This window comes from Oncorhynchus tshawytscha, linkage group LG21 (genome assembly GCF_018296145.1).
Source record: "Oncorhynchus tshawytscha isolate Ot180627B linkage group LG21, Otsh_v2.0, whole genome shotgun sequence".
In the NCBI taxonomy this organism is placed as follows: domain Eukaryota; kingdom Metazoa; phylum Chordata; class Actinopteri; order Salmoniformes; family Salmonidae; genus Oncorhynchus; species Oncorhynchus tshawytscha.
Genome location: NC_056449.1, coordinates 13,728,574 through 13,756,070, shown reverse-complemented (window position 1 = coordinate 13,756,070; position 27,497 = coordinate 13,728,574). Strand labels below are relative to the sequence as shown.

The window sequence follows — 27,497 nt, the reverse complement described above, 5'->3', positions numbered from 1 at the left end:
TCACCACCTGGGGGCAGTCCATCAGGAAGTCCAGGATCCAGTTGCAGAGGGATGTGTTCAGTCCCAGGGTCCTTAGCCTAGTAATGAGCTTGGAGGACACAATGGTGTTGAACTCTGAGCTGTAGTCAATGAAAAACATTCTCACATAGGGGTTCCTCATGTCCAGGTGGGAAAGGGTATTGTGAAGTGCATTGGAGATTGCGTCATCTGTGGATCCGTTGGGGCAGTATTCGAATTGGAGTGGGTCCAGGGTGTCTGTGATGATGGTGTTGATATGAGCCTTTCAAGGCATTTCATGGCTACATATGTGAGTGCTACGGGGTGATAGTCATTTAGACAGGTTACCTTGGTGTTCTTGGGCACAGGGAATATAGTGGTCTACTTGAAACATATAGGTATTAGACTGGGTCAGGGAGAGGGTGAAATGTCAGTGTAGACACTTGCCAGCTGTTCAGCGCATGCCCCGAGTATGCGGCCTGGTAATCCATCTGGCACTGCGGCTTTGTGAATATTACTTACTCACATCGGCTATGGAGAGCTTGATCACACAGTCATCGGGAACAGCTGGTGCCGTCATGCATGGTTCAGTGTTGCTTGCCTTGAAGGCTAAGTATTGGCAATCGGCTTTGCTACTTTGATACAAATCGCCGAAGACTTTGTTTTGTACAGTGCCCCTCGTCACCACAAATTACTTCAATGATGGCAGTCTCCGTCTAAAGTATGTAGCGAACGACAGAGCAGTGGAAGAATTTAGTGCAAGTCGTTAGACTACTTGACAGACAGAATAGCAACACCAATAGAGCTACAACACCCCTCATTCTGAAATGACACCTTTTCAGAAATGATATAGTCTAGTATGCTCAGTCCCCTTTATATTCACACAACCAATGACCGGTGCATGAGTATTTATTATGGTGTGTGATACCCAGGCCCTGTCCAGACACAACCCCTAGCCCCTTCTCTCAGAAACTTGTGGAGATCTGAGAGGCATTGATAGGTGGTGCCATGGTGATAGCTCCACCCTCTAACAGACTTGGTATACTTTTTGCCATATTGCTTACACCTGTCCAATCCTCTCAGATCTCCATAAGTGCAGAGGATGTATGAGCTAGTGGTTGTTTCTGGACAGAACCCACAACCCTGTGGGTTTGTGGAGGATGTTCAGCACATCACTTGAGGCATTGGTTGGATGTTTAATTTCATTGCTGGACACACCCTATCAGGCCAATCACCCTAACCAGGTAGTTCTTGTTCTTCCTCAGAATATGGTTGTGAAAATTTGGATATCTGCTATAAACATTGAAAGGATATTTACATGTCTACTATTCACACACTTGTTTCATTCCAGATAATTAAATGTGGAACCGTTGACTGACTTTGGCTAGTGCCATATCTCTAGTTGAGCAATATACAGTGGGGCAAAAAAGTATTGTCAGCCACCAATTGTGCAAGTTCTCCCACTTAAAAAGATGAGGCCTGTAATTTATCATAGGTACACTTCAACTATGACAGACAAAATGAGAAAAAAAAGAAAATCACATTGTAGGATTTTTAATGAATTTATTTGCAAATTATGGTGGAAAAATAAGTATTTGGTCAATCACAAAAGTTATCTCAATACTTTGTTATATACCCTTTATTGGCAATGACAGAGGTCAAACGTTTTCTGTCAGTCTTCACAAGGTTTTCACACACGGTTGCTGGTATTTTGGCCCATTCCAACATGCAGATCTCCTCTAGAGCAGTGATGTTTTGGGGCTGTTGCTGGGCAACACGGACTTTCAACTCCCTCCAAAGATTTTCTATGGGGTTGAGATCTGGAGACTGGCTAGGCCACTATAGGACCTTGAAATGCTTCTTACGAAGCCACTCCATCGTTGCCTGGGCAGTGTGTTTGGGATCATTGTCATGCTGAAAGACCCAGTCACGTTTCATCTTCAATGCCCTTGCTGATGGAAGGAGGTTTTCACTCAAAATCTCATGATACATGGCCCCATTCATTCTTTCCTTTACACGGATCAGTCGTCCTGGTCCCTTTGCAGAAAAACAGCCCCAAAGCATTATGTTTCCACCCCCATGCTTCACAGTAGGTATGGTGTTCTTTGGATACAACTCAGCATTCTTTGTCCTCCAAATGCGACGAGTTGAGTTTTTACCAAAAAGTTATATTTTGGTTTCATCTGACCATATGACATTCTCCCAGTCTTCTTCTGGGTCATTAAGCAGGGGTACACGTCTGGCACTGCAGGATTTGAGTGCCTGGCGGCGTAGTGTGTTACTGATGGTAGGCTTTGTTACTTTGGTCCCAGCTCTCTGCAGGTCATTCACTAGGTCCCCCCGTGTGGTTCTGGGATTTTTGCTCACCGTTCTTGTGATCATTTTGACCCCACGGGGTGAGATCTTGCGTGGAGCCCCAGATCGAGGGAGATTATCAGTGGTCTTGTATGTCTTCCATTTCCTAATAATTGCTCCCACAGTTGATTTCTTCAAACCAAGCTGCTTACCTATTGCAGATTCAGTCTTCCCAGCCTGGTGCAGGTCTACAATTTTGTTTCTGGTGTCCTTTGACAGCTCTTGGCCATAGTGGAGTTTGGAGTGTGACTGTTTGAGGTTGTGGACAGGTGTCTTTTATACTGATAACAAGTTCAAACAGGTGCCATTAATACAGGTAACGAGTGGAGCACAGAGGAGCCTCTTAAAGAAGAAGTTACAGGTCTGCGAGAGCCAGAAATCTTGCTTGTTGGTAGGTTACCAAATACTTATTTTCCACCATAATTTACAAATCAATTTATTAAAAATCCTACACTGTGATTTTCTGGGAATTTTTTTTCTCATTTTGTCTGTCATAGTTGAAGTGTACCTATGATGAAAATTACAGGCCTCTCATCTTGGAATAACTTGCACAATTGGTGGCTGACTAAATACTTTTTTTGCCCCACTGTATATACTGTTTTATTGGCTGTATGCCATCATTGAATGAGATTACCAATGGTTAACCCGGGAGCTATGATATATCAGTTAGCTGACTATTTACACTAACAGCGGTTCATTAATAAGCCAATAAACACTCATCATTGTGTGGAAGAATGTGCAAAGTAGAGAGAGAAATAATTGGGTGCAAAGGAGCTAAATAAATAAATACAGTAGGGGGAGAGGTAGTTGTTTGGGCTAAATTATAGATGGGCTATGTACAGGTGCAGTAATATGTGAGCTGCTCTGACAGCTGGTGCTTTAAGCTAGTGAGGGAGATGAGTGTTTCCAGTTTCAGAGATTTTTGTAGTTCGTTCCAGTCATTGGCAGCAGAGAACTGGAAGGAGAGGCGGCCAAAGGAAGAATTGGTTTGGGGGTGACCAGAGAGATATACCTGCTGGAGCGCGTGCTACAGGTGGGTGCTGCTATGGTGACCAGCGAGCTGAGATAAGGGGGGACTTTACCTAGCAGGGTCTTGTAGATGACCTGGAGCCAGTGGGTTTGGCGACGAGTAAGAAGCGAGGGCCAGCCAACGAGAGCATACGGGTCGCAGTGGTGGGTAGTATATGGGGCTTTGGTGACAAAACGGATGGCACTGTGATGGACTGCATCCAATTTATTGAGTAGGGTATTGGAGGCTATTTTGTAAATGACATCGCCGAAGTCGAGGATCGGTAGGATGGTCAGTTTTACAAGGGTATGTTTGGCAGCATGAGTGAAGGATGCTTTGTTGCGAAATAGGAAGCCGATTCTAGATTTAACTTTGGTTTGGAGATGTTTGATGTGATTCTGGAAGGAGAGTTTACAGTCTAACCAGACACCTAGGTATTTGTAGTTGTCCACATAAGTCAGAACCGTCCAGAGTAGTGATGTTGGATGGGTGGGCAGGTGCAGGCAGCGATCGGTTGAAGAGCATGCATTTAGTTTTACTTATATTTAAGAGCAATTGGAGGCCACGGAAGGAGAGTTGTATGGCATTGAAGCTCGTCTGGAGGGTTGTTAACACAGTGTCCAAAGAAGGGCCAAAAGTATACAGAATGGTGTCGTCTGCGTAGAGGTGGATCAGAGACTCACCAGCAGCAAAGCGACATCATTGATGTATACAGAGAAGAGAGTCGGTCCACGATTTGAACCCTGAGGCACCCCCATAGAGACTGCCAGAGGCCCGGACAACAGGCCCTCCGATTTGACACACTGAACTCTATCAGAGAAGCAGTTGGTGAACCAGGCGAGGCAATCATTTGAGAAACCAAGGCTATCGAGTCTGCCGATGAGGATGTGGTGATTGACAGAGTCGAAAGCCTTGGCCAGATCAATGAATACGGCTGCACAATATTGTTTCTTATCGATGGCGGTTAAGATACCGTTTAGGACCTTGAGCGGGGCTGAGGTGCACCCATGACCAGCTCTGAAACCAGATTGCATAGCGGAGAAGGTATGGTGGGATTCTAAATGGTTGGTAATCTGTTTGTTGACTTGGCTTTCGAAGACCTTAGAAAGGCAGGGTAGGATAGATATAGGTCTGAAGCAGTTTGGGTCAAGAGTGTCCCCCCTTTGAAGAGGGGGATGACTGCAGCTGCTTTCCAATCTTTGGGAATCTCAGACGACACGAGAGGCTGAACAGGCTAGTAATAGGGGTTGCAACAATTTCTGCAGATAATTTTAGAAAGAAAGGGTCCAGATTGTCTAGCCTGGCTGATATGTAGGGGTCCAGATTTTGCGGCTCTTTCAGAACATCAGCTGACTGGATTTGGGAGAAGGAGAAATGGGGAGGCTTGGGCAAGTTGCTGTGGGGGGTGCAGTGCTGTTGACCGGGGTAGGGATATTCAGGTGGAAAGCATGGCCAGCCGTAGAAAAATGCTTATTGAAATTCTCAATTATAGTGGATTTATTGGTGGTGACAGTGTTTCCCATCCTCAGTGCAGTGGGCAGCTGGGAGGAGGTGTTCTTATTCTCCATGGACTTTACAGTGTCCCAGAACCTTTTTGAGTTTGTGTTGTAGGAAGCAAATTTCTGCTTGAAAAAGCTAGCCTTGGCTTTTCTAACTGCCTGTGTATATTGGTTTCTAGCTTCCCTGAAAATGATTAATATTTCTTATTAGATGATAAGATAAAAAACGAGTAAAGGGTCCTTCCTCCTTTATTTGATTTGAATAGAAAATCAAACAAGACAAACGGTTTTATTGTCTAAAGAAAATATTAAATTATGAGAAATTGAAAAATTATTTGATTATTCAAATGTTGTCTTTTTAATTATCGGTTTTGGTTCGACCCATGCACTACGTTTTGGCCAATTAATAGTCGTGACTTCCTGACAACACAGAATGGGTTTCTTTGTTTTTAAAACAAATTTCTTACACCAATGATTTGATGATTGACAGTCGGTCATGTGACCAGTCCTAAATCCAAATTGGCCTTGGGTCAGTGAGACAGTCACTTCCACAACTTTTAAAACTTTAACGACTAACCTGTATCCTACATAACCTGTAGCCCACATAATTGTGGATAAGATTTAATTCAAAAATGTTTTGTGTAAATGGGTATGATCATACGATGATAAATATTTCATTTGGGTAATGTATAGATAGGATCTAATATAATATTGGACATGTATTTGTAACACTTTGTCAAGATTAGTTTTGTCCCAAGCTGAATCTTATCCGGTACAAATTGGAAACACCTGGAACACTAAACACCAAGCCTGTCACGACTTCCACCGAAGTCGGTACCTCTCCTTGTTCGGGCGGCGTTCGGCGGTCGACGTCACCAGTCTTTTAGCCATCGCCGATCCACTTTTCATTTTCCATTTGTTTTCTATACACCTGGTTTTTATTCCCCAATTACATGTTCATTATTTAACCCTCTGTTTCCCACATGTTAGTGTGCGTGTTTATTGATTGTTCATGGCGGTACTTGTCGGCTGGTTATATTTGCCGGGTTATATATTTTACGCACGTTATTTTTCGAGTGACCGGTAGTTCTCCGCACTTTGAGTATTGTCTGTATACTGGTGCTGTCGTGGAATTAAATACCTTGTACACTCGTTTCTGCTCTCCTGCAGCCGATTCACTGCACCAGTTAACCACCGCCTGACAAAGCCATTGTCAGACATCAGCGGAACAAGAGTAATACAGCATATGGCTGCTATTCAGCAGATTGTTGCTCTCCAACATAACCGGCAGCACAGTCGGTTGGTGTGTATAGATGTGAACATTCTCAACAACCTGAGCCAGTTGCAGACTGAAAATAATGGAGCAGAAATACAGCGATCCTCAGACGGCTGAACTTTGTCTCCCTCAATCAGCCGACCAAGTTTTGCGCTGACTGCCGAGGTGCAGCTTCTAACAGCATTGTGCTTTTATGCAGTGGGGAGTTTTCTTCATGTGGTTTGGGATGGACACATCCTAAAAACATAAAAAATAAGAATGAAAAACCAGATGTGTGCAGTAGAGGTTTAGTGTACATATTCAACAATCTGTCAATTCGTAGGCAGGCAAACTTCGGAACAATCTTTCTTTTGAAAGTTATTACAGCATTGCGTGATGGGCAATGGTGTTCTAAACTGCCTTTTTGTGTAGCACATTTATTTATATATATTTTTTTAAACGAACGTGTCAAGAACCCAACATTTTTTTAAATCAACCAGGTTGTCACCGAAATAATTATAAATATAGTAACCTTGTGGGTTTTTTTTAATGCCAATACTGGTTTCTATGCTTGTTTTCACTTAATACTTTGGGATACAGGTGCACTTGTAGTCAGAAAGGCCTTTTTTTCCCCGTGTAGGCAACAGTAGGCCTACACAATTTTCTTCATAACCCATTTCATATTTTGCATATTCATATTTTTCATTAATGCATTTAATTAAAGTATCTTTTGGTGTACATTACACCATTTCTTTCATAGTCTTGTATAAAATGCATTATGTTGAATTTTATTATGGTTGACAGATCGGAGACAAAATGCCCAACTTTATTTATGTTATTGTGCGGTATTGATGAATGTATTTGATTGGGGAATGTGGATACATTTTTATGATGGAAAATTATAATACACACCATAATACATGCACTTACACACACTTTGTTTTTACTCATGTTATAGCCTACTCTTGACTTTTGTATGAATCATTTTTAAATAAAATATTTGTGTCTAGTTGTCATGTATTCATTCATTGTAGTTTACATGTTTCAGTAATGAATATCATGGTTAATGGTCCTTAGCTTTGGTATATTTGGCATGTTTATACATATTCTGTATTTCCACCAAAGAAAGCTGTAATTAATCAACACAATACTGTAAATGATGGACAGTACCTGTTATAAAACAGAAATTGCTCTCTGTAAATAAATGGTGAGAAATGCTCAGTCTGAAGCCATTCGGCTATGGGTTTCACAGTCCTATAATAATGATACAAGTTATATCACTTTAAAAATAGTTTATTTACAACCTATGGTGTATAAGATGTTGGGAATAGTGGCATAGGACCGTCTGAAATTAAACGCGCTAACCCTAGGCTGTGTTCAATGTCGGCAGCATTTTCCAGTGAGAAATGCTCAGTCTGAAGCGATTTGGATATGGGTTTCACAGCCTAATAATAATGATAATCCAAGTTAAATCACCTCAAACATGGTTTATTTACAACCTCTGGGGTATAACATGTTGAGCAAAGTGGTATTAGAGAGTTTGACATATAACCCCTAACTTGAGTTCAGTCTTCACCAATGAGAACCAAGAGGGGCCTAGCTTCATCCTTCATGACTGGGAAAGGCCTTGATTCTAGGCCTTGGAAAATCCTCCATCCATCTCATTAGATCAGAACAGGATGGATCAACAGTGACTCATGTTACTGGTTTGCATCCTTAAAAAAAAGGATGGTTGTGTTTTGCTGCATAACACACTTCCATTATTTGTCTACCCATATGATGTGGATCATTGTAATGTTATTAGATGTATAAACTTTAACAAAATAACACCATGATTATAATAACACTTTAAACAGGTAGTTTTGTAAATGTATAGAATGTGTGTGTTTCAGGTACACACTGGTAAGTTAACTTATGTAAATTAGACAGTCACAGAGGATTTTCTTCTGAATAACTGATCGGGGCATTGCACATTCAGGCAACTTTGATGTAAGGCTTGATCACACCCGTAGTGACGACTTCTATCCGTCACGCCCATTGTTGCTTATCCATTGTTCACTAGATATATCAATGTAATTACAGAATGCTTCCCACTACTATATCACATAACTAGATGTGAGTTGGACTTGATCCCAAAGCTGCCACCAGTGTAGCGAAAGAAAGTGAAAGCTGCGACAGGGACTCTGACCAGGGCTCATGCGTGGCAAAGTGAGCTCTAATGGCTGTTGCCTTGAAAGTCGAGTAGGCCTACAATGCTGGCAGTTGCCTTGTTACAGTAGCCTAAGTATAAACCTGATTGACACGACCGTAATAATCATCATGAAATGGCCTTGGAAGTCCCATAAGTGTAAGCCAACATAATTCATTATTTTACATGAAGCTGTTTAACTGCATTGATATGGCTTACTTTATCATAGTCCAGACTCGTTATAGTTGCAAATACCATGCAGTTGCACCAGGGGAATTTAAACCACCGATATTTTTTTGCAGGTCTTCTGTTTCCCAACATTTATTGATGAATTGATTTCCCATCATGAAAATGGATCCCCATTCCCAATCAAATACCTTTTTTTTATCGATGCCACAAAAATAAACAGACAAATCCAACTTTTTACACCATTGGCAACCCTCATGAAATCCGACATAGCACCAGTATGACCATTTCAAAAACGTTGTAGAGTGATGCAAGGAAAAACATGGAAAAAAGATTAGAGACACAAAGTGTAACACTTTTCTAAGCCAGTCATATTAGTTTACAAATGGAGATGAAAATAAAATATTACACATTGAACAGCTTTAGATGTGTTCATGCTGACCCCATGGTCAAAGCCTCACTATCATGTCAAGTCTCCAAGTGGAGCAGAGTGACCTCTCCATTGTAGGCTACCATTGTATGCTTTGTTTTAGTTGAGCTTTTTTTCATCTCCCTCTTGGTCTCTCAGTGTGATGGAGGGAGAGGACCCAGAAGGAAATCCCAGCACTGCCTCGTCTCACTCACTTCCTCCCCAAGCAGAGGCGGTAAGCCCAGCGGATGAGGATGATTGTATCACAACAGGGAGGAACTTTGAAGAGACCGCTACACGCACAAACAGCATGGGCCAGCCGAGTCAGGACCACCAGAGTGAAGGGGTCCCAGCTAAGACTGCTGCCACAGACAACAACCAGAGTCAGTCTGCCACCACCATGGACAACCAAGCCCAGCAACAACCCACGGAAAGCCTGTCTATCACTAAACTATGTGGGTATCTCCTTAAACAAGGAGGTCCCCTGAAGTCGTGGAAGTGGCGCTGGTTCACGTACGAGGAGAAGAAGAGCCAGTTGTTTTACTACAGGACGGCGCAGGATGTGACCTCTTTGGGGAGGATAGAGCTGTGCAGAGCCACGTTCGGTTACCCCCTCCACGGAGAGCAGGGCACCTTTCACGTCCAGACCCCTGAACGGACCTTCGTCCTCAAGGTAATGTTTATTTAATCTATACTATATCAGGGGTGGTCATCTGAATCTCGAGGTTGGCCGTTCTGCCTGTTTTCTTTTCATCCTGGTAGTTACTTGATTATTAATGTCAGTGGTTGGCCAAAGTCCCTAATTTAGAGGGGATTCACTTCTGGTGCCATCACATGTTCAACCGGTATCCCCAGGGTTTTTCCAAACGTCTGACTTTGCTCTGAATGTGAGTGTCATCAATATTTCTGAAATGTCATTGGTTTTTGTGGAGGGATGGGGAAGACCGCTAAAAGGATACATGAGGCAGCGAAACAGTGGTGCTCCTGTATCTGAATAACGTGATTAAAAATAACAAACATTTTAGAAGTTATGCATTACAGATATTCCGACTTGGGCACACATGTACAGTAGGCTAACAATATATATACTGTCTGTTTCAGGCAGATAACCAGGAGGCCATGATGTGCTGGCTACAACAGCTGCAGCTGAAGAGATGGCAGCACCGAGACCAGCTGACAGGAGAATCCACACGTCACTGCACTGACCACCAGAGACCAGAGGGACAGGGGGAACTACCCACCAGCTGCCCAGGTACAGAAAGACGGGAGGTAGTAGAATGAAGTGGCCCCCAGACACTGATCAAGATTATGTCTGGCATGACAATGATCGACAGAGAAGGTTGTTCATGTAGAAACAGATCTGGCAACCAGGCTAAGAATAACAGCTCAATACCATCATATACCATGCGTGGTTTTATGCTTAGTGAAGCGTTAAAAGATGTGAGAGAAATGTAATGCTTCACGTGGAACCATCGGACACATAGTCAAGTTAGCAGTGACTGGAATGTCAATGACCCAGGCTGTATGATATCCGGCCGTGATTAGGAGTCCACTAGGGCGGCGCACAACTGACCCAGCATCGTCCGGGTTTGGCCGTCATTGTAAATAAGAATTTGTTCTTGACTGACTTGCCTAGTTAAATAAAGGTTAACTTTTTTTTAAAATTATGTAACCAGTTGGGTCGTGTTATCTGAGGAAATGTTTTGTTTAAAGTTGATATCATACTAAATTGTACTATGAACACCTTAGGAGATGGGTGTCATATTCTATCAAACGGGTTTGTCTCAAGTTATTCCACTCCCAATTGACACATGCTAGTTTAGAGGTCATTTCTAATATGTACAAGATCCTACACACAGATACAGAACACCATATGACACTGTTTGATTACAATTGGCAGACTAGAGGTGAAAAACAAAAAACTAGGTGTAATGAACACGATGGGAGACAGAGAGCTGGTTTCAAGTGCAGGGCGCAGCAGGTGTTTATTTGTAAAGGACCACAGGACGAGGCAGGTAGCTGGTCCAGGGACAGGCAGAAGGTCATACACAGGGGTTCCAAAAAGGCAACAGTACAGGCAGAGAAAAGGCTAGTAACGTCGTCCGGGAGATCAGGCAATAGGTCGATAGCCTAAAGTACAGGCACAGAACAGGCAAAAGGCGTCAGTTTTTGCCTTCCTCACTATCATACACTGGAGGATTAAATCACGGGAAAAACAGAGCTCCAAATAGAAGTGTGTCACAAAACAAACAATATCTCACAATGATTGGGTGCAAGGAACTGAACTAAATAGTGTGTGATAATGACATACAGGTGTCTAAACAGGTGATCAGAATTCAGCTGATTGGGATCTGAAGAGTGAGCTGCGTTCAGTGGATCTACGTGTTTGAGAGTGAGTTGGAAGCAGACATATTACTAGGCAACAAATTGAGTTAGTTGAATTGAACGTTATCATTTTTAACTAACCATTAGTAATAACTCACAATGTCCAAACAACAACAAATTTATTTTGAGTGAAAACAGATGTCAATGCACTGGAGTGTGATGTCAATATTTACCACACTTGTCCCTTTGGCTACATAGTCACTTCATGAATCATCAGCAGTTGACTTTGTCAGCCTCTCCCTGGCTGGTAAGTGGCCTCACTAGGGATTTCCAAATTCTCCCTCTGAGACCTAGCTTCCTGAAAACCTTTTACTCTGGCAGCACACCCACTTCCTTTCAGTGATTCAGCAAATCTACTGTGGGCATCAAGTGTAGCCAGCCAATCAGAGACTTAAACAGAGTTTTGGGTAAGTTATTCATCTTAAACTCTCAATTAGGCTTTCATACAAACATTCTGTCAAAAATTCTAGTTTACATACAAAAATGTTTGTAACAATTGACGTCACTTTAATTTGATAGTATTCTTGTCAGAAAAGGACAAGGATTATTGTAACTGATCATTTTTACACTCGAGGCTTACACTGAGGACACTGTATTCAGGTAATTGAAACACTCTGAACTTTCCTGATAGAAATACTATGAGTAGAGCTGACTGCTGATATGATTCCCTATTCTACATGACAGACGGTCATAACTGTTCCAAACTATACATTTCTATAGGACCGTTCTGTAATGTTGCAGCCTGCGGAACAGGCCCTAGTGTCGTTAAACAGAATGCATGATTGGAGCCATTCCAATGTTTTAAAATGCATGGAGGATTAACAGACTTCTTCCATGTTCCTCCAGCAGGCCAGTCAGCTGATGTCTGGGGAAACAACTGGCCTATTTGGTCTCTAGTGTTTTAGAACAGAGACCTATGTTTACAAATAATAAGGAAGCTGTCTTTGCTGCTCATTTCCATCATGTAAAATACAGTATTTCCACGAGTTAAGTCAGGCATTTCTATATAAATATATATATTTAGTATGTGCACTACTTAGATACATTGGCAAATGACTGGCCCTGGCAGATAACTTTTTTCTGTTGCAATAGTTTCTAGAAGAAATGTCATTCTTTGCCAACATTCATGTCTCTACTCTGTAAACCTGTATTGCTGTCGTAAAGGTGCAGTATCTGACTAACAAATGGAGGGTTGACTTCCCTTTTGCAGGTAGCCTAGCAGTTATGAGCGTTGGGCCAGTAACCAAAAGGTCGCTGGTTTGAATCTCTGAGCCGACCTAGGTGAAAAATCTGTCTGTGCCCTCGAGCAAGGCAATTATTGCTCATGTACGTCGTTCTGGATAAGGGCGTCTGATAAATGACGTAAAATGTAGATAGACTGGGGAGGGGAACGCAAGAACAATCTAAATCCCTCTGGACTTTTAGGGTCATGGCATTTTCATGAAACAGATGAAAGGTTATTTTCACTTACACAGGCCTTTATCATTGCAAATAACAAATTCATCCTTCCAGTATTGAATGATCTATTATTATATGCCCCATGGGGGGCGTGCCTGGTCAAGGTTGAGATTGGTAGGTGGGGTTCAGGACAGGAAACAACGTTGATCAGATGTGCTTAGATCTTTCTCTGCGCCGTCTGCAAATTGCAGACAAATGCTCGCTCTAGCTGCGTTGCCGCTTTCATCTCTGAAGACTTGATACCCGTAAACCACTTATCTACTGTTCATATTGTAACTGATTATTTCTACACTCGGGGTTACACTGAGGACACTGTATTCGGGTAATTGAAATCAATCAAATCAACAAACAAAAAAACCAGGACAGGAAAATCATGTCAGTGACTCAGTCTGCGTGTCAGTGACCGAGTCTGCGTCTCTCACATGAATAGGCAGATCATTCCATAAAAATGGAGCTCTATAGGTGAAAGCCCTGCCTCCAGCTGTATGCTTAGAAATTCAAGGGACAGTAAGGAGGCCTGCGTCTTGTGACCATAGCGTACGTGTAGGTATGTACGGCAGGACCAAATCGGAAAGATAGGTAGGAGCAAGCCCATGTAATACTTTGTAGGTTAGCAGTAAAACCTCAAAATAAGCCCTTGCCTTAACAGGAAGCCAGTGTAGAGAGGCTAGCATTGGAGTAATATGATCAAATTTTTTGATTCTAGTCAAGATTCTAGCAACCGTGTTTAGCACTAACTGAAGTTTATTTAGTGCTTTATCTGGGTATCCGGAAAGTAGGGCATTGCAGTAGTCTAACCTATAAGTGACAAAAGCATGGATTAATTTTTCTGCATCATTTTTGGACAGAAGGTTTCTGATTTTTTGCAATGTTACCTAGATGGAAAAAAGCTGTCCTTGAAACAGTCATATGTTCATCAAAAGAGAGATCAGGATCCAGAGTAACGCTGAGGTCCTTAACAGTTTTATTTGAGACAACTGTACAACCAAGATTAATTGTCAGATTCAACAAAAGATCTCTTTGTTTCTTGGGACCTAGAACAAGCATCTCTGTTTTGTCTGAGTTTAAAAGTAGAACATTTGCCGCCATCCATGTCCTTATGTCTGAAACACAGGCTTACAGGGAGGGCAATTTTGGGGCTTCACCATGTTTCATCGAAATATACAGCTGTGTATCATCCGCATAGCAGTGAAAGTTAACATTATGTTTCCGAATGACATCACCAAGAGGTAAAATATATAGTGAAAACAGTAGTGGTCCTAAAATGGAGCCTTGAGGAACACTGAAATGTACAGTTGATGCTGTAACCAAGGCTCCTAGTTCAGCAGGGTACTTCCAGGGTACTTCCTCAGACAGGTACTTCCTCTCTCTCTCTCTGTCTGGGCCATGCAGAATCACTTCCTGCAGCTGTCAGTGGGGCTGTAGCTTAAACATTCAGTACACAGATTCCCCAGGGGTCAAAGAGCAGGGCACGCTGGAATCACCTGGGACACGTTCAGTAGGCAAACATTGTGGAACTCTAAGATTATAAATATTTTACGTAGAACAAACATGTCTCTCAGCTCTATTCACAACATTTTGAAACACTCTGTACTTTCCAGATAGAAATACTATGAGTATTGATTTTACAGGAATTGAGATGCTAATGTCCTTCATTCATTCTAAATGTGAAGGTAAACTCAGTTGGATTTTATCCACTTGGTATTGATTTGACATGGTAGCAGCTACTGTATTACCCAACATTATTACTCCGTAGCTACGCCACACTTTCTTAACTAGTCAATAAAACAAGCACCACCTCTTTTACAATAGTATTTCAACAGTAGAATATGAAGTGTTCGAAGAAGTCTAACCAGGGCCAAATTCAGTAGGCAAAAGTTGTAGAATGTTGCAGATAGAAATGTCATGAATAGAGCTGAGAGACAGGTTTGTTCTATGTAGAAATATTTTATCTTAGAGTTCCACAATGTTTGCCTACTGAATGTGTCGCAGGTGATCCCAATGTGCCCTGCTCTTTGACCCCTGGGTAATCTATGTAATGAATGTTTAAGCTACAGCTCCACTGACAGCTGCAGGAGGTGATTCTGCATGGCCCAGACAGAGAGAGAGAGAGGGAGGAAGTGCCCGTCTGACACACTGCTGAACTAGGAGCCTTGGTTACAGCACCGCATGGCTACACTACACATACTACAGGCTATTCTGGTCCAATAAATCAACACATCTGTATGATATTTTGGAGCTTAAACGGCTTGTATAAGTGAGAAATCCAACTGTTCAAGTCGTAGCTGTCTTGAATATGCATCAATGAACAATGTAAAAGTGACGTTATTGCTAGTTCCCTGTTTTGACTTTGCCCAACGCCATTGAGTTTGCTCCTGTTGTAGACACAACCTTTCCTACCTACTGGTTTGTGAACTGTGAGGTATTTCATGCTTGTCCTGACATGCCCAGAACGTTTCACGAAGGAACAGAACAGTATGCTTTGACCGTGGTACTCCTTTAAATATTCCCACGGTCGCCATTGTAGTTGTATCTAGCGTGCACAACTTGGTTGCCCAAAAGATATCAGGACTTTTGTCAGTTAATAAAAATATGTGAATCTTTTAGACTTTTCAATGGGTCTCACCCCATGGTGTCATAACTTTCAGTTCATAGCAGTACAGTAAGATCAAACAACCTCATCTCGAGACCATGTGGCCGGATAGTCATGGTCTTTTTTTCTCTGTATTACAGCCCATAATATCACTCATTGTCTTCAGCCAGAAGGTTCCTGCTTGTTACATGAGTAGCTGTGTCCTTTGTGTGCCCTGGCTCCAGAGGGCGTGATCCACTGACATTGTTCTTTCCTGTTACTTCCTGTAACGTAGATGACTTCCTGCCCACCATGAAGACCCCGCCAGGCCTCTTGGGTGAGGAGGCTGCCAATCTGCCCGCACCGCAACAACGGGCCCCCCTAAGCAACTTCTCCCTCAAACATCCTCTGATAGAGATTCAGTAGGTGAATTTATTCATTTATTATTTTTTCCACCTATCTTTGCCATTCATTTGGCATTGAGGCATATGACTGGACCTGTACAACAGATGGTATGGGATACTAGGGCTGGGAATTGCCAGGTACCATCATGATACTTAGGCGCCGATACGATATGTATTGCGATTCTCAAGATTCTATTTGTATTGCAATTCGATACTGTGATTTTATTACGATTCAATGTTCCAAACATATTGCTCACCATATGTCTGCTGCAGAGGGACGAGAGAGAGCCATGAGAAAACAATCAGTCATGCAAATAAAAGTGCTGAAAAAAAAAGAAAAACCTATGAAGGTTTTGGTGCAGGTACAGCCAACTAGTGCAAAAGTAACATTGTGATATTGTCAAAACGATATGATGTTGTGCCTTCAAAAATATTATCCCAATATGTAACTGTGTAGATTTTTTTCCCCCATCACTTTGGGATACGTTGTAGTAGTTGAAGATTGACTTGATATTCATCGAAGTTATTGATCGTAGACAGAACTGTTTGTGACTACAGGTGTTTGTCCTCTGCCAATCGAACATGTCAAGATTGACTTCATAGTGAAAGTGACTTTGAGATTAATGTTTTTTTGGAGGACTTGTACCTTAATCGCTTCATAATAAAGGATTGTTCTAGTAGTAGGTTTACACTAAGGCTGACACTTGGGGGTGGAGATGTTGGCGTGCATGCTTATGTGTGTGTGTGTGTGTTCTCACACATGCGTGCTGCTCCTACAGGAACTCGGTGCACAGTCTTTTTTACAAGCGGTCCTCCCAGGAACTGAGTCGGAGTGTGTTCCATTTGGAGGCGCCTCCTCCCTGGACCCCCTACCAGACAGCCCAGGACAGGCTTGGTATGTCCCACACACACCCTAGCCTCTGGAGATGTTCTCTAATTCACTGGCACCCTTCTGCCCTCTGTCGGCAGCTGATTGAAATCATACAGAAGGATCAGGTTTTCTCAATGTCTGATGGCATAATGTCATCATTGCTCGAGTAACATTGTCATTTTTTTCTCGTCTAAACAAAGAAACATTTTATTTCACAAGTTGATCTCACAGTCCATAATAACCACAGAGCCATAGCTAACCTCCATGCCCTCCTACAGACCCTAGGACTCCTGTTGACCCCCCGACTCCTACCACCCCGCTGCTGTTGGCGGACCCTGCGGGTGAGCGCTCCCCAGGGGAGGGCAGGTCGTTCACATGCCCGTCCCCGAGGATCAGGAGGAAGACGAGGGGCAGCTCTGCCACCATGCCCGCTGTGCTACGGGAAGCTGCTTCAGACAAGACTACCCGCCTTCAGCAGGAGAAACACATGCTGGCTGAGGAGGTCAAGGCCCAGAAGGTTAGAGCTAAGACCAAAGCTGTGCCAGATCTAATAATATCTTACAAATCAATATCTCCAATATCTTACAAATCAATGCTTGATTTCCACCCTGCCCTTATCCACTCTCTGACGTCTAGAATATGGCGTATTGATTGGTTTGATATGCCTACAAATATCTTGAAATTCAATGTATTCCTTCTCATTTGAATCTGTGCCAGACTAGATGGACTAACCTCACTATTCACCTCCCATCCTGCCCCTGGCTCTACCCTATCCTCTTCCTCCTCCCTTTCCCCCATCCAGGAGCTGGTGTGGCTTCTCCACAAGGCCCTTGAGGCGGCTCAGCTGGAGAAGCGGACCTGCACGGAGTTCCTGGCTGCCGAGTGTGAGCAGGAGCGTTTGGAGCTGTTGAGGCACCGCGAGCGCCAAGCCGCTAACCTGCAGGGTCGTCTGGAGGAGCTGAAGGTCGAGGCGGAGGGTCTGAGGGCGAGCTTGGCCCAAAGGGACGCCCACGTGGCCGAGCTGAAGGAAAACGTCACCCTGATGATGGCGAAGAACAACTCCAAACAGGAGGTGAAACCCATTTTTGGGGTCTGATCTCGTATTCACAAAGAGTCTCATAGAAGGAGTGCTGATACAGGATCAGTATAGCCTTATCGAGCATAATGATTATGTGGACAGTGGGGACCTGATCCTGGATCAGCACTCCTACTCTGAGATGCCTTTTGAATATGGGCCCGAGTTCTATTTGGCTCCAAGTGTATACACTTCATGATATGATAATGTATGGCATCACTGCCTAATAATATCATATTTTCTGATGTTATCCCAGGTGATCCTGAAGCTGTCAGAGCAGGTGGCGGCCTGCATGACCGACCCAAGACGCACCATGTCCACCACTAATGGCCTGGAGGCCCTGACCTTCCACCAGCTGCAGGAGGACACTGAGAACCTCAAGGTTGGTTTGTGGTTGGTAGGTAGTAGGTCAGTCCAACACCAGAGATGGAATCAAGACTGAAGCCCAGCCTCGACACCAAGACCAGGAGCTTAATTTATAAATGTTGCATACTCACAAAATATGCCCCAAAACATGCGCGTGTCATTTTTTATGTAAAAGTTGGCATTTATAAAAACTGAACTTGATGTGAGAATGTGCTTATCCACCCACAAACTTTAGACCATGTATACGCACAGTTTCCAGTGGTTGAAGTATTGCATTGCAAGAAGGCAAAGTAGCCTATTAGCCTTGTGCAAATGGGGAATATATACTGAATGTACAAAACATGTCTTTCTGTGACATAGACTGACCAGGAGAATCCAGGTGACAGCTATGATCCCTTATTGATGTCACTTGTTAAATCCGCTTCAGTGTAGATGAAGGGGAGGAGACCGGTTAAAGAAGGATTTTTAAGCCTTGAGACAATTGAGGCCACATGGATTGTGTATATGTACCAATCCGAGGGTGAATGGGCAAGACAAAATATTTAAGGGCCTAACCGGGTATGGTAGTAGGTGTCTGGCCCACCAGTTTGTGTTAAGAACTGCAACGCTGCTGGGTTTTTCATGCGCAACAGTTTCCTGTGTGTATCAAGAATGGCCCACCACCCAAAGGACATCCAGCCAACTTGACACAACTGTGGGAAGTATTGGAGTCAACATGGTGACTTATTTATAGCAAAAAAAAACATGTAGCTAAATATAATAACTACATGCAATTATCTTTGCATTCTAAAATAATTAGAAAGCTTTTTCTATGCTACATTCCTCTTTTCTGACTGATGGTTTCATACGCGCGAAATAGCCTATAGGCCTACAAGTTAGGATAGGCTACTGTTCGTTCCGTCTCTCCTTTAATGGGACCCACTTCACAGTAGTAAATTGATCGACTACTGGTATTTAAAGTATTTTGCTCTATGGGATCCGATCGAAGCGCAGTGTCACGGTAGAACTGTACGGTTCACCTTTTCCATTGACGTTTTGTAGGCTACGTCTGACTACTGTAATATCACATTTCTCGATTAGCCTAGACAGTATTTCATTTATAAACATAATGTATATATCACAACCATTGCACCTTTTCTGGCCATGAGTTCATATTCCCGAAGTATCCATTTAACGAATTACCATGCACATCTCTCATTTAATATGGCCTATTAGAGAGGCTATTATAATTTCAAGTTGTTGCTCTATGCATCCAAAAGGGGGCGTGGTTTATAACATACAGTTGATATTTTGCATTGAAGTGTATCGACTACCACTGGTACAGCCTACTGTAGTTTAGATTTTTTTTTCAGAATGGACAATGTTTCAGTTTTTTTGCACATTTAGGTTCAGGACAAGGTAAATGCAAAACACTATGGAATTCAAACTATATGTTTACAGGTCCACAACAATTTGCAATTGTTTTTGTGTTTCAGAAACGGTCAAATGTCAACGCAAAAGAAAACGGCATTCTGCCAACACCTCCAAAGACATTTGATATTTCCTTTAGATATAACATGTTGGTCTAATTCCAATACTTCCAAAGTATACAGCAAATAAGGGTGTTATTGCCACTCTAAAAGGTGAATGACGGGCGCTATTCAGGTGGAGTTATAATGCGCGTTCATGCGCGAACAGGTTTACGACAGATCTGATTTATAACCAGAAACATGCGTATGCCGTGCTCCCACGTTTAGAAATCTCAATTTTCGTACGTGGCAGTCTTCAAAAAGATCACGCGCAGATATTTAGTGTCAATTTACGCAACAGTTATAATTGGCGCGCCAGAACATTTGAGTCTTTTGGAATAGAATCTCTATTCTTTGGTCCAAAAAAACGTAGTTGTAGTACAAATATGAATCCTATTTCTTTGCATATTTAAATGGCCTTCACCCTGCCCTTCCTCTCACTATTAATAATTCTCACACAGGATGACATTGAGGCCTACAAGATCCAGAACAAGTTCCTGAACTCTGAGATCTACCAGCTGACCAAGCTATGGCGCAACAGTTCAGAGCAGGAGAAAAGCCTTATGGTAAAGGTAGGTCTGCCTTGTGAATATGGGCGCTACTCAGTGCCAAATACATTTGCATGTGCTGTTGAAGTGGGTTGTGCTTAAGTGAAACACTGAAGGCCACTACAGTTGATTGAATTGGGACCTCCGTCTCGGTCTTAGGGTGTGCTTATTTTGTGTTGCAGTGTGCCTACCTGGAGGCCCGTAACTGTCAGATAGAGAGTCGTTACCTGGGTGTACTGAGGAAGCTGCAGGAGAGCAAGGCTCTAGAACCGGGCCAGCGGGAGGCTGTGAGGAACCTCATAGAGGATGCACTGAAAGGAGACCTGAACGACGTCCTCAAACTCAACCCTGTCAGGTAATGGGCCCTGGCTCAATACTCTGAACTGGCTTCCTTTCCTTGTCTTTTTGTCTTCTCTGCTTCACTACACTGATAGATGACAGGACCAACCTCTTTTATTTATTTGTATTCTTTATTCATACAGGCATTCCTTTAAAGATTTACAACAGTCTCTTAAGGGGGACACCTTGTTACAAGAACACATTAAATCACCAATGCAGTCCCACAATGAACAAAAATTAGATTACTATCAATAGTCAATTAAGGCTTAAATCATCTAAAAGCAGTGAATGAACACTGATCTCCATTCCTCAGGGAGCACGACGAGTACGGCTTCAAGATCATCCCGGACTATGAGGTGGAGGACATGAAGCTGCTGGCCAAGATCCAGGCCCTGGAGATCCGCTCCCACAACCTGCTGAGGCAGGAGGCCGGGGTCAAACCCTTGTTGGACCGCTGGGCTCAGTACCTGGGCGGCCGCCCGGCCGATGACCTCTGCCCCTCCCCGGAGCTCAAATTCCTGCTGCGGTGTGGCGTGCCACGGGAGTACCGCCCACGGGTGTGGCGCTGGGTGGTAAGGGCACGCACACGCTCGCTGAGGGAGCGCCACCCGGATCGCTATGAGCAGGTGGGTGCTAGTGTATCAGGCTAGTTCACTTCCTTACAATGCATCTCTCAATTTCAGAATCTTTCTCCATCTGTCCGTCAGTCTTTCCATCCATCTATCATGAAATCCATCCATTACTGTTTCAGCTGTGCCAGAAGAGCCTTACGTCACCCCACCAAGCCTCCAGACAGATCCAGTTGGACCTACACCGCACGCTCACCACCAATCAGCGCTTTTCCTCGCCCTCCAGCCCCACTCTGCAGCAGCTCCAACGAATTCTGCTAGCTTTCTCCTGGCAAAATCCCACCATCGGTTACTGCCAGGGCCTCAACAGGTACTTAAGACTCCCTATATCAGTCAGCAGTGTGCTCAATAAATATTAACTCTAGAGAAATACTGCCACCTAATGTACAAAGCTGTAAACTGATATAAAGTGCAGACTCCAAAACGATGTCAAATCAAATTTTATTTGTCACATGTGCCCGAATACAACAGGTGTAGACCTTACAGTGAAATGCTTACTTAAAAGTCCTTAACCAATAATGCTTTAAGAAGTTAAGTGAAAAATTTGAAAATAAAAGTAACAAATAATTAAACCGCAGCAGTAAAATAACAGTAGCGAGGCTATATACAGGGGATACCAGTTAGTCAAGGTAATATGTACATGTAGGTCGAGTTAAAGTGACTATGCGTACATAATAAATGGAGAATAGTAGCAGCGTTAAGGGGGGTGAAAACAGTCTGGGTAGCCCTTTAATTAGCTGTTCGGGAGTATTATGGCTGGGGGTAGAAGCTGCTAAGAAGCCTTTTGGACCTAGACTTGGCGCTCCAGTACTGCTTGCCGTGCGGTGGCAGAGAGAACAGGCTGACTAGGGTAGCTGGAGTCTTTGACAATTTTTAGGGCCTTCCTCTGACACCGCCTGGTATAGAGGTCCAGGAAGCTTGGCTCCAGTGATGTACTGGGCCGCTCGCACTACCCTCTGTAGTGCCTTGCGGTCGGAGGCCGAGCAGTTGCCATACCAGGCAGTGATGCAACCAGGATGCTACCAACTCAATCAACACAATCTTCTCAATTTAGGGAAGCCTGATTTATAACAATTTAGAGGGTTTTTTTTGGTGAAAATCTATGATTAGTCTAAAAACGTGCATCTTCCTAGATCTGGCTACTCAGACTAGGCTGTATATATACCATACAAGCTTTCAGACTTCAAAACAATCTTGACAGAATATCCGAGGGCAATTATGATATTGGCCTGTCCCTCCCCTTTCAGGCTGGCAGCCATAGCTCTCCTGGTGCTAGAGAGTGAGGAGGATGCCTTCTGGTGTCTAGTAGCTGTGGTGGAGACCATTATGCCTCAGGACTACTACACCAAAACACTCATAGCCTCGCAGGTAATGATCTGGCTCGAAGGAGCAAAATATGTGATTTTAAACAACTGTATAGATGTGTAAAATAATTGTGTCTATAGTTCTCTGTAATACAAATATGGGAAGTGGTGCTTTTAGTGGGATTTAATCAGTTTTAGTTCTGCATCTGTTCCAAAACATGGAACTGAAACTTTTAAATTGCGCATACATTTCATGAACAACATTGCTTATGTCATGCCAATATATGTTGTCATCTGCTGATGTGACTCAATATGACATGGTGGATGTTGCAGGTGGACCAGCGTGTGCTGAAGGACTTCATGGCGGAGAAAATGCCCCGACTGACAGCCCACTTTGAGGAGCATAGTGTGGACGTGTCCCTCATCACCTTCAGCTGGTTCCTGGTGGTGTTCGTTGAGAGCCTGCCCAGCGACATCCTCCTGCGGGTGTGGGACGCCTTCCTCTACGAGGGCACCAAGGTACCGCGCTTAAGAGAGACTAGCGCCTGGGCCGAAAGGAAATTCTAACTCATGGTTATTCAAATGTGGGTCCTGTCTGCAGTATGACTGGTTGTTAACTGATTGACAAAATGATATTGATTGTCCAGAATCTACCCACCTGTTGTTACATTTTTTGTTGTTGCGGCAGTTCTAATGTAAACGTACATGCATGGTTTTGATCCAGGTGATATTTCGGTATGCCCTGGCTCTGTTCAAGTACAAAGAAGAGGACATCTTGAACATCCATGACAACGTGGAGATCTACCAATACCTGCGCTTCTTCACCAAGACCATCTCTGACGGCAGGTGAGAGGTCATTAAAGATCATCCAAGTTCAAACTATGGAGGTTGTGTTCTGAAAAAAAAGCCACTATATTAGATGTTTCTCTAGTGGGATAGGAACCACTATAGTAGAGGTCTTAAACTCCTGGAGGGCTGGCGTGTATGTTTTTGTTACAGCCCAGTACACCTGATTCACCCCTCAGTGGTTTGTGAACGATTCCACTAAATCACATTTAGCTTGTCCTTTTGTATCCTGTTTAATTGTTGTATTATCTATATGGTTTGTGCTTTTTGCCCTGTACCTACTGAGCCCATTCTTTTTCTGCTGCTCTGTTTAGTTGGAGTGTTGCTGGCAGAGCAGACGGAATAGCTATTTGCTGTAGGCCGAGACTGATGCTCTCACCATATATAAGTCAGATAGCTCAGTTGTCTCAGCTATGGGCTCAACACATGGGAGAAAACAAGGCTATACAGCCAGAGGAGTGCATTGAGGGCAGCATTCACAGCAGTCTCATATCTCCAAACAAAGAGCAGATACAATTATCTCTGTCCAATGCATGCAAGTAAAACATGTGTGAGAGGGCTAAGCCTGGTGTTAGGGCCATACAGCTTATGGAGTATTTTGTGTCTATGCTGCTTACATAGAGTTCAATTCTGTGGTTTCTTTGTATGGAAATAAGCAGGCTGAGTAATCTTGGGCTTGTCTGTCTCCTGCCTCACTTTACTCTGTTCCCTCCAACAGGAAACTGACCAACATAGCCTTCAGCGACATGAACCCGTTCCCCATGAAGCTGTTGAAGAACCGGCGTGTGCTGCATCTGGAGCGCCTGCAGGGGGAGCTCAGAGAGCTGGAGGCCCAGCAGAGGGAGTTTGTCACAGAGAGCGCAGAGCGTAAGGACAAGGACCTGGACACTATACTTGTCAGTGAGGACGATGAGGACCTGTAGAGACTCTGGACAGAGGGGTGGATCCTGTGGAACTAATGGCTCTAATGGTTTTGGAGTTCTAGACTATACAGCCATCTGATTAAGAATGGCCCTGCCGGTACAGAGTCTCAAGACCAATTTTTTACTGTATGTTATGGTCAAGAACACTACCTGACCAACCTCATTCTCTCTAGATCATATAATAGAGTGTACATGCACTGCCATAGGAATTAATGCAAAATACACAATGTACACATTTGCGCACTTAATTTAACTACAGTATGTATTTCAACGAGCATATGTCACAGATTTTTATTTGACATGTTTCACTCGTTTGCCAAAAGGCACACTCCAGATTTTGGGTTGCAGCATATTTTGTCCAAATGCAGGATACTTGTGTGTTACTGTTTTGCATTTAGTTTACTTTTCCTGTCATTTGTGTATCATAACAAGATGTCAACTTTATGTATAATGTACAACTACGACAGTCAATGACAAGTTTACTTTCTCCAATTTATTACCTTGAAAAAAAAACGAATATACATAAGAAATATAAAAAACAAAACATTGCCCAATGTTAAACAACCTTACTGCAGACAATTCTAAAAGCTACTGTTACACCAGTTAAACTGATGTTACCTATCCAGAACAGTATCTCTCATTCCTGTGTGACAAGAATAGACGTGCAGTTTGTTTCCAACAACGAAGAAGAGGTCGACTAACACCTCGAAAAACAGTGGCTTTGTTGCTGAGTAAAGCTATTGTTCTATCTGTTAAGTCACGTGGAGCTAATGCCGTAATATTCACACCCTACAAAGATGGCTCGCCCTGAGGAGCGAGAGAAAAACAGACGGAAAACATGCAAGTCGTCTATGGTCCATCGTTTTGAGTATAGTTACTGGCTTTTACAATACTGGCTCTTCCTTCTCAGTAGTAGGGCATTCTGTCCGCGCTAATAGAAGCTGACAAATCAGGCCTTGGGTCTCAGCTATTCGCAGAGCAGTTTGCTTTACTGTCGTGTAAAGAAAAATAAACCAGAACACCGTCTCTGAGGTTCAGTGTCTGATTTTCCCGTTGTGTGCATCAACTGGTAACGCTAAGAGTTTGGCAAACAGAACGGTGTGGGTTATGACTGGGTGTGTTCAATGTACAAATCGGACAAGGCTAAGTGAAACAGTCCCTCGGTCAAAGTCTTGATCTTCTATGATGGACACATAGTCGTATGAAAAAGTTTGGGCACCCCTCTGAGGCTGCATAATAATTTACTCTGTTATCACAGAAAATGATCAGTGGCATGCCATTTTCTAATAAAAGCTGAGTACTGGGGTAATGTCCAGACAAAGATTTTTAGTGAAGCAATATTAAGTTATGACATTAAGTCAGATGTGAAAAAAAGGCTATGCAAAAATGTAGGCACCCTTGTCATTCTGTTGATTTGTATACCAGGGGCGGCAGGGTAGCCTAGTGGTTAGAGCGTTGCACTAGTAACCGGAAGGTTGCAAGTTCAAACCCCTGAGCTGACAAATCTGTCGTTCTGCCCCTGAACAGGCAGTTAACCCACTGTTTCCAAGCCGTCATTGAAAATAAGAATTTGTTCTTAACTGACTTGCCTAGTTAAATAAAGGTAAAAATAATAAAATAGTTTGGTGAGCTCATTAAGCCTTGAACGTCATAGACAAGTGCATCCAAGCATGAGAAAAGGTATTTAATGTGGCCAATTGCAAGTTGTTGTTCTCTTTGACTCTCCTCTGAAGAGTGGCAACATGGGGGGCCTCAAAACAACTCTCAAAGGACCTAAAAACAAAGATTTTTCAACATTATGGTTGAGGAAGGCTACAAAAAGCTATTGCAGAGATTTAAGCTGTCCACTGTGAGGAACATAGTGAGGAAATGGAAGACCACAGGCACAGTTCTTGTTAAGGCCAGAAGTGGCAGGCCAAGTAAAATGTCGGAGGCGAAGGATGATGAGAACGGTCAAAAACAGCCCACAGACCACCTCCAAAGACCTACAACATCATCTTGCTGCAGATGGTGTCACTGTGCATCGTTCAACAATTCAGTGCACTTTGCACAAGGAGAAGCTGTACGGGGAGAGTGATGCGGAAGAAGCCTTTTCTGCACACACGCCACAAACAGAGTCGCTTGAGGTATGCAAACGCACATTTGGACAAGACCGCTTCATTTTGGAATAAGGTGCTGTGGACTGATGAAACAAAGATTGAGTTATTTGGTCATAACAAGGGACTATGCATGGCGGCAAAAGAACACAGCGTTCCAAGAAAAACACTTGCTACCCACAGTCAAATATGGTGAGGGTTCCATCATGCTGTGGGGCTGTGTGGCCAGTGCCGGTACTGGGAATCTTGTTAAAGTTGAGGGTTGCATGGATTCCACTCAATATCAGCAGATTCTTGGGAATAATGTTGAAGAATCAGTCACAAAGTTGAAGTTACGCCGGGGCTGGATATTTCAACAAGACAACGACCCAAAACACTGCTCAAAATCTACCCGGGCATTTATGCAGAGGAACAAGTACAATGTTCTGGAATGGCCATCCCAGTCCCCAGACCTGAATATCATTGAGAATCTGTCGGATGATTTGAAGCGGAGTGTCCATGCTCGGCAACCATCAAACCTAACTGGAGATGTTTTGTAAGGTGGAATGGTCCAAAATACCTTCATCCAGAATCCAGACACTCATTAGAGGCTATGGGAAGCGTCTAGAGGCTGTTATTTTAGCAAAAGGAGGCTCTATTAAATATTGATGTGATATGTCTATTGGGGTGCCCAAATTTATGCACCGGTTTCTGTTAATCCAATAAACCTCATTTCACTACTGAAATATTACTGTGTCCATCAGTTATTTGATAGATCAAAATGAAATTGCTGATCCAAACACCCAATTATTTATATATGGAAATCATGGAAATTGTCAGGGGTGCCCAAACTCTTTCATACGACTGTACTCATGAATGACATGTCGTTTTCAGAGAAATGCTGTTTAGTTATCAGTAGTCTGTCCTGTGCCTTAAGTGGATTCCTTGATTGCACTGGGCAGGTTCTCTCACTTGGGGAAAGGTCCATCCTCTGAAACATTTTAAGAAACATCTCTACATTGTACTGACTGACAGCTAGTCATTCAACTATAAATATTTTACAGATACTTTAAATTAATCAGTGTTTAAATGAATACCATCTTAGTGCAATTCTTAACATGCTTTGCGCAATAGGGTTCTGCGGCAATGTTAATTCGGCTTGACCATTTTTCTTCTAAATACATGCTCTTTTATATTTCATAGGTACATCAGTGTACGGTCTAGTAGTGTATTCCCGGAGAAAAGCGCACCAACAGACTTGTTTTCCTGTTTTGAAACATTAACAATGGTGTTGTG

At 43.1% G+C, this 27,497-nt stretch overlaps 1 protein-coding gene across 7 annotated transcripts in view; it reads left to right on the top strand.

Moving 5' to 3' along the window:
* Positions 1-25,152, top strand: part of tbc1d2 (TBC1 domain family, member 2) — a 28,083-nt gene extending 2,931 nt beyond the window's left edge. For 4 of the 7 annotated variants that reach the window (XM_042303125.1, XM_042303124.1, XM_042303123.1 and 1 more), the window contains 15 exons: positions 9,058-9,571; positions 10,000-10,150; positions 15,609-15,735; positions 16,497-16,612; positions 16,867-17,105; positions 17,391-17,660; positions 17,920-18,060; positions 19,999-20,109; positions 20,268-20,440; positions 20,738-21,050; positions 21,176-21,363; positions 22,301-22,421; positions 22,691-22,876; positions 23,082-23,203; positions 23,922-25,152. In XM_042303125.1, the coding sequence (XP_042159059.1) occupies positions 9,062-9,571; positions 10,000-10,150; positions 15,609-15,735; positions 16,497-16,612; positions 16,867-17,105; positions 17,391-17,660; positions 17,920-18,060; positions 19,999-20,109; positions 20,268-20,440; positions 20,738-21,050; positions 21,176-21,363; positions 22,301-22,421; positions 22,691-22,876; positions 23,082-23,203; positions 23,922-24,126 (2,973 nt within the window). In that variant the 5' untranslated portion in view covers positions 9,058-9,061 and the 3' untranslated portion in view covers positions 24,127-25,152. Of the gene's footprint in view, positions 1-9,057; positions 9,572-9,999; positions 10,151-11,670; positions 11,691-15,608; positions 15,736-16,496; positions 16,613-16,866; positions 17,106-17,390; positions 17,661-17,919; positions 18,061-19,998; positions 20,110-20,267; positions 20,441-20,737; positions 21,051-21,175; positions 21,364-22,300; positions 22,422-22,690; positions 22,942-23,081; positions 23,204-23,921 lie in introns of those variants that run through there. The other 3 variants (XM_024383026.2, XM_042303127.1, XM_042303128.1) reach the window with 3 other exon arrangements.
* The last annotated feature ends 2,345 nt before the right edge of the window (positions 25,153-27,497 follow it).